The sequence below is a fragment of the Arachis stenosperma genome, chromosome 1, assembly GCF_014773155.1.
Source record: "Arachis stenosperma cultivar V10309 chromosome 1, arast.V10309.gnm1.PFL2, whole genome shotgun sequence".
Taxonomy (NCBI): domain Eukaryota; kingdom Viridiplantae; phylum Streptophyta; class Magnoliopsida; order Fabales; family Fabaceae; genus Arachis; species Arachis stenosperma.
The window spans coordinates 244,995-252,931 of NC_080377.1; the positions used below are offsets into that span (position 1 = coordinate 244,995).

At 34.0% G+C, this 7,937-nt stretch overlaps 1 protein-coding gene across 1 annotated transcript; it reads right to left on the reverse strand.

Annotated features, from left to right (window-relative positions):
* Window positions 1-2,610: 2,610 nt before the first annotated feature.
* Window positions 2,611-7,632, reverse strand: LOC130942136 (mitogen-activated protein kinase kinase kinase 5-like). Its single transcript, XM_057870836.1, has 11 exons — window positions 6,826-7,632; window positions 5,943-6,515; window positions 5,501-5,588; window positions 5,024-5,086; window positions 4,763-4,926; window positions 4,540-4,615; window positions 4,020-4,079; window positions 3,799-3,927; window positions 3,438-3,647; window positions 3,035-3,358; window positions 2,611-2,936 (listed from the first exon to the last, which is right to left on the reverse strand). The coding sequence occupies exons 1-10, from the start codon at window positions 7,287-7,289 to the stop codon at window positions 3,200-3,202; spliced, it is 1,986 nt and encodes a 661-aa protein (XP_057726819.1). The 5' UTR covers window positions 7,290-7,632; the 3' UTR covers window positions 2,611-2,936; window positions 3,035-3,199.
* Between the last annotated feature and the right edge of the window lie 305 nt (window positions 7,633-7,937).

Below are 7,937 nucleotides of genomic sequence, written 5' to 3' on the forward strand. Positions count from 1 at the left end.
TACCCTTGTGACATTTTTTTATTATTAAATAAAATAAAATAAATTAATTTATTATGGTTAATTTTAACTTTTAATCTAACATAAATTTTGTTAATTTAATTAATTCATCGTGATTTAACTTTTTTTTCAAATTATAAAAATTATTAAAAAAGTTTAATTTTATAATTTTTTCTCATATTATATATTATTAATTAATTTCAATCATGAAATATAAAAAATCTCAAAAGACAAAGAATAAATACAAAAATTCAAGAGACCCACAAAATTTAAAATTTTTAAAATTTTCTCTCTTTTGCTTTCTTAAATTTTTGAAAAAATAATAAAATATAAAATAAAACTTCTCTAATAAATTTTAACTATAGTATAACTTTTCTTAATCTAACCTAAATTTTGTTAACTTCATCAATTAATTATGGTATAATTTTTTAAGTTATAAAAATGATTAGAGAAGTTTTGTTTTATATTATATTATTTTTTTCAAAAAATTTAAGAAAGCAAGAGAAATAAAATTTTTTTATTTTTTTATTTTTTGTGCCTCTTGACATTTTTTTATTTATTCTTTGTCTTTTGAGATGTTTTTATTTTGCGATTGAAATTCATTAATAAATGTATAATTTGAGAAAAAATAAAAAACTATAAAATTATTTTTAAAATAAATTTTATAATTTGAAAAAAAAAAGTTACATAATGATTAATTAATTGAATTAACAAAACTTAGTTTAGATTAAAATTAAAGTTAATCATGATAAGTTAATTAATTTTATTTTAATTAATAACAAGAAGATATGTCATAAGGGGTAACTTATCTTTTAGTGTCACCTCACCATGGTCTTTTGCAAAATAGAGTTTGGATCTACTCGGACTGTTTTCTCAAGCATCCAGACAGATAAAATATCTCATAGTCGGAATTGACTATTTCACTAAATAGATTGAGGCAGAACTTTTATCATCAATCACAGCTCAAAGAAGTCAGAAATTCCTCTACAAAAATATTGTCACCCGATTTGGAGTCCTATACTCTATAACTACAAACAATGGTATCTAGTTCATCGATTCAACTTTTAGAAGCTTGGTAGCAAGATTTAAGATTAAACACTAATTCACATCAATAGAACACCCTTAGGCCAATAGACAAGTAGAAGCCGTAAATAAAATCATATTGGCGGGGCTAAAAAGAAGACTACAATGTGCAAAAGGAGCATGGGCTGAGGAGCTCTCAAAAATTTTATGGGAATATCGGACAACTCCCCATTTCACAATGGGAGAATATCCTTTCCGACTTGCTTATAGCACAGAAGTCATGATTTCTATTGAAGTCAATGGAAAATGTCAAAGGGTAAGATTTTACAATAAAGTGAAAAATATTTAAGTTTAAAAGGAAGAAATCGACCTACTCTCGAAAAGGTCATCAGAAGAAGTTTCGTCATGAACAACTTCATACTAATCAGGAATGATATCGGAGTACAAAATTCGGGCGAAGAAAAATTGGCTGTACACTAGAAAGGACCTTACAAGATCATTGAAGTCTTGGAAAAATGTTACTACAAAGTATCCGACCTACAAGAGAACTAGCTTCCTAGGTCATGACACGCATGCAACATGAAGAGAAACTACAGCTAGAAAGCGAACCTTGCTTCCTGGTGTACTCTTTTTTTTCGACTTTATAGCTTTTTCTCAAAAAGAATTTTCTTGAAAAAGGTTTTAACGAGGCATCGTATCAAGGGTTAGGAGTTCAAATTAAGAAAATTCTTAGTAGTAAACAGCATCTGTAAATCATTTCTATTAATGATAATTCATCATTTATTCGATTCTTATGATTGATTGTTCTACTACATGCACCCATTTAAGTTCGATAAAGCGCAAAAATCATCGCCCGACCTAGATGGTCGACAAGATAAAACGACGAGGTCCAAATTAATGTAAGAAGTTATATAAACAGATCATAGTCTGATCTCAATAAACTATTCGTACAAAAACAAATTTAAAGGAAGAAACCTTAAAACAATCGCAAAAGTTACTTGATAAAACAAATATAACCAACCTCCAAGGATCAGTATGAGTCCAACTTGAGACTCCAAGAATGGAGAACGAGTCATTACCCAACCTTATACAAACTCGTTAAAAAGAGGGCGATCTAAATAAGTGTATGACCTTTATAGATATGAGACATTTTTTATTTCTTTAAATAACTTTTTACAGTTGAGTTACATCATTCAATGATAATATATTATCAAGCAAATGTTTTTGTTGAGGATAGCTTTAGAATTTAGAAACATATTAAAAACACACCCAGATTATTTATTCTTCCATCTTAATTAGGACAAGTAGAGCATTCAAATGTTGCAACTATTGTGTTAAGTTTCATGGAATACAATACATTCCGATACGGGAATGGATACGCGGTACGCAGTATGTTATTAGTAAATAAAATATTTTATATAAAAAATATATATATGCTGTTCCGATAGGCAGATAAATTGATACGCAATACGTGTAAATTGGTACGCGCTGCTTTATGGGTGAATTCATAAGAGTATGCTCTTGTGTTCTGTTTTCCTTTGTTTGGCCGGGCAGGGCAATTTTTTATAATCTAAGACTAATATTCCAATCTTCAAGTAACATTATTAAAAATATAACACAACTGGAGTTGACTAACATACACTGCCCCTCCCATATCATAATCACAATCCCCATCAAAACTAGGAAGGTGTATCCTAATTATATTTACATATTCAATTCATTGTAATGCTGATGGAGGGAGAATTATTCCCTTTGCTTAGAAGGTTAATTGCTGCAATCTTCTAAGTCAAGCATAAACATTACTATAATACAAAAACTGCTACTATGATCTGTTTGCATGCAACATACCTTCTTCTAGAAGCAACATCACTCTTTAGTGATAATCTTGATGAAGAACCTCAATAGAAGCAAGTAACCTACAAGATTCGATATGTTGATTAGTTAAACAAGCCCAATTGTTATCATAAATGATGAAAATTCCATTAACAAGAGTGATCAGAAAAAAGAAAAATACCATTTTCTCTTTTCCTTCTCCATATATTTTAGTGATGTTATGCAGAAGCTACATTGTGAGATATTTGCTCAATACCAGCACATAAAAAAATCATGCTTAAGGGGTTGAGCTACAGGGGACGTGCGACGAAGAGCGAAAGATCAAGGACACGATGTAGCTAACTAGTTATTGTCTTTGGTATGCTGGCAAGATATCCAAGCTAGGAATAAGAATTCCTCGCCGCTCTGCAGCTTTCAACTTCGCAATCTTCTCGCACGAGATAGATATCTGATCTGGTATATTTTCTAGATGCCCTGTGGGACTATGAGGACCTAGAGTTTTATCCTGCAAACATAAGAAAAACTTAGTTGCGAACTGAATGATTTTGGCAAATATAAAGCAGCAGGAGAGTTATATTATGTACCATGATTGTTGTTCCATTGTACAATTGAGTGGAAGGTGTAACATCCATCGGTTGAGAGTTCTTCAAAAATCGATGTTCGAGTAACATTGCAGCAGTAGGTCGCTCTGCCGGATTTCTTCTAAAGCAGCACCTCAAGAAATCTTTGCCGTCGGATGACAATGTTTCCGGTATAGGCGGGGTATCTTTCATAACCTTAAACATTGCTGCAGCCTGCATAATTGTATCAAATTAAAATTGAAAGGAAGTTATGGACTTGTACACAAACATTGTCTTAAAAACTTATCATGTCTATTACTTGCTTATAATTTAGACAGAGCTTAATAAATTGAAAAGAGATGACAGAAAATTTCGCTATGCTTACTCCTTCGAACTCGCTCCATGGAGGCTTCCCATTGAACATTTCAATGATTGTACAACCGAGGCTCCAAATATCAGTAGCATAAGCTAGATCCGAGTTGTTATCCTTATGCATAACAACAGTCTGCATAAGCTGTAACAGAATTGATTGGATTGTCAATGAATTACAGAGGAATGGATTAAGGTATCAGATGGTAACGTAGAATAATAATAAGAATAACATACCTCTGGAGCCATCCAATATGGACTTCCCTTCAAAGAGAGATTACCTTCATATCCATTAAGCTGTGTAACATCGAGGTTCAAAATTATTTTCATCAAATATAAAGATTAACGGTTAAATCATGGAAGTGCAACTAAAAGAAAAGAAAAAGGAAATTAAAAATTTTCTAAGTAGTCCGGAGATTCAAACTGATCAATAGGTTACCCTTAAGGAAGGATCTCATTTCAACTACATATAATAAACATCAGATCATGAATAAACATAATTTAAGAAAGGAAAATTAGCAGATTAAGGACCTTATTATTAAAATCTTCTACTGAGAGACAACTTAGTCTACTTTAAGAGATTAGGACATTAGAAATCTCAACCAATAGATAGTTTTTTAAAAGCAATAAGTTTGAGCCTTTTAACTTAAATCCTGTGTGTTCTAATGCCTAAGTTTCAAAACCAATTAGTTTAAGGAACCTTGCAGACATGACACAAGACAAAGTAATTATTGTTAGGAGGATACTTGGAACTCACATGCTTTGACATTCCAAAATCAGCAAGTTTGACAACTCCTGCCGAATCGACAAGCAAATTAGCCCCTTTAATGTCCCTATTCATAATCCAAAATGAACAAAACAATTATGTTACAGGAAAAACAGTTTTCCAGACATAAACAAAAGTAATTGAATACTTGTGTATCTATGTACATAGGTTTCAAGCTGCAGCTAGTATGAGCATACCGAGCATGGGTCCGTACCTATGAATTGTTTTCTTGCTATGCAAGTATGCCAACCCCGAAAGAATATGGCGAGTAAAATTTCTAACGACCGATTCTGTTATGGCGCCACAATGGTCGCGGACATATTTATTAATTGAACCAGGATGTACATATTCCAGATAAATATTGAATTTGTCTTCAACCTATGAAAAATAACATAATGATGTTATAAGGTTGAGGTTGTAATAGAAATAAATTATCAATATTGGGTACCTAAGGTTCAAGTAGAAGATCACTTACTACTTCACTACCATAGTACTGCACAATATTTGGATGTTTCAGTTGGCTAAGAACTTTAATTTCCTGAAAAATAGGTAAAGGTTAGTAATAAGGATAAAGAATGCACCACCTTCCATTGTTTCATAATTTATTAGCACAAGATTTTATTTCCAATTCATTAAAAAGATCAGGTAATGAGAACCACATTAATGTAATTGGACAGTATCTACGAAATTTAAGAGTTATCAAGAAAAAATATATGGCATCAGAAAAAGAAAATAGGTAAATTAAGTAAATAATTGACCAGTTAACTTAAACTAGGCCTCTTATCTTCCTAGGAACTAGAATTATTTTTGATGATCAAGTATTACAACTAAAAGAGTTGCATTGTTCACCATACTTTTCATGATTAAACATTTGATCATCATAATCACAAATTCACCATCCCATTTTTTTATGTATGTATGCTAAGAGAACTCAAAGTAATGAATAACCAACCTGCTCTAACTGCTTTATAGACTCTATGGAAGTTGGATCCTCGTGACATAATTCTACTTCTTTCACAGCACACAATGCTCCAGTTTCTCTATCAAGAAGAGAAAATTATTTCAAATCCTTTGAAGAGACTGAAGAGAAGAGCATCAAGTACATAAAAACTTTAACAAATTTGGATACAATCAGGACCTAATTAGAAAATTCAAACAGTATAGGAACCTAATTGAATGATTTTAAACTATAATTATACTAGGTATACACTAAAATCAGCCACTATGTATAATATATCTTGAAATACAAAATACGCATTAAAAATGAGCTAAACTACACAGATAAATAATGGCTATTTTAGTATACAAATAGCATTTTTGTTTAAACTATAGAGATATAATTACAAGTTTGGTAAAACTATAAGAATTCAATTTAACTAAATTTATATACATACCTATTAGTGCCAACATAAACACTTCCAAACGTGCCACGACCAATAAGTTTCCCTTTCTTCCATTGGCTTTTCATTGGCAAAGATTCTGATCTCCCCGCGGCGTGGGAGTAGGTAGTTGCAGCGGTTAGGGTAGGTGAGTTGGGCATGGGAGGCAGGGGTAAACGGTGGACACTGACAGAATTACCTTCAGCCCGGCGCGCTGATGCAGTCTCATTCATCATGCCGCCGTGCAAGGGTGATGGAGGTCCACTTGAGCTCTTAACATGGAGTAGCTGAGGTCTTCCCTTTGGCGAGGTTTCGGGGCCAGACCCCGATAAATCAAAGATTGGATGAATGGATGATTCTGAATTAGTTATCTCAGGCGCAGACCAGAATTGGTTTCCTTTTGGAGCCACATAATGATATGGCACGAAATCATCTGTGCTACACGGACTGATCTTGGGACTTGCAAAGGGACTACTCGAACCACTCCTACCGGAGTGGCTTAAGCAATAGTTTTCTTGAGATCTCGGTGACAAGCGATTTTCTACCTGATCAGCCTTCCGCCTTGTGTCTCTGTTGCTAGCAAAAACACTGCAACAAGATTCGGGGAAAAAAAATAGAATTCTTACAATATCCATTTCACAGGGCATATTGATATTGCTAGTAAAAAGAAACAAAAACATAAGGAATAATTCTAACAGCTTCAGAAGAATTAAACATTGACACTGGTCCATGCAATAATAATAATCCTAACAGAAGTTTTAGTCCATTTTGGCATTCAATCAGAATACAGAATCTTACATACATTCCGTGATTCTATTTTGTAAAGATACAAAACCTTTCAATAATTGCACACAAATTAGGTTTTCAAGTGGCATTAGCGTTATTCAATAAACAATACCTCCTCATCTTGAAGCCCGTGAAGGATGAACCGTTGACAGCTGCCGCAGCATCAGTTTGATCCCGATCCTCCGCGGATCGATAGCCATTGGAGCTAGCGCCGCTGGAGGTTCTCACAGGTGACGGTTGGCGAGATTCTGCATCACGCTGCGGCAACGGCAACGGGAGAGGCATGGCGGAGGAAGACGCTGACGCAGAGGAGGAGGTGGATGTGGTGCGAATGCCGGAAGGAGAGGTGGTCGTGATCGCCAAGGCAGCCTCCTCTTCCACGTCAACATGCTTCTTGTAAATGTTACCAGACTTTCCATCGTTGTTGAGACGCTTCTTGTTCCCGCTGCGGAACCGCCATGTTTTCTTGTGGTTTTCAACGACGGGAGAAGAAGAAGAGGAGGAGGAAGAAGAAGAAGAAGCGTAATAGTTGTTTTTGTCTTTGTCTTTGGTAAACGTAAGGTGTATCCACCGCATGGTTATTTCTCGTACAATGAAGATAAGATTAAGAGTTCTAATTCCCCTATTATTTTATTGAAAACTTTATTTGAAGAAATGGAATGATGATAACGATTCATGGAGCAAAATGCAAGGGAGAAGGAAGGTTAATCTTTCGTGTATTAATTAACATGGTGGTTATTCTAGCGTCCTAACAAAACCTTTGTCCCTTCATTAAAGATTTTGGCAGTTTCTTTTTCGTTAGGGCGGTGATCTTATTAGTTCTAGATTTCTGGCTTTCGAGAGAGATAGAAAAACAGAGAGAAGAAAACTACCCTCTAAGTCGAGCTCTCTCTCTCTCTTTCTCTCGATTTCTCTCGCTTTGTGTTTGTTTTGTTGTAACAAAACTATTATGTTGGCGTGAAATAAGGAGGGTTGTGCTATTTTGGACGCGGTAGGCGGTAGCTATAGCTATGTGCTTTAGTTCCCGCCAGATAATGCACACAAACAACTCACCCCATACCCAATTAATTTACTAACACTCGCCTTTTACAGTTTCGTGTTTTTATTACCGAGTTCAAGTTGCATATTGTTTCATCCTATCAACTCAAATATGGACACTTCTTTCATTTGTGTGTTCTGGTGTTAGATATATTTTACATATAATGTATTTTTTTATCTAATTAT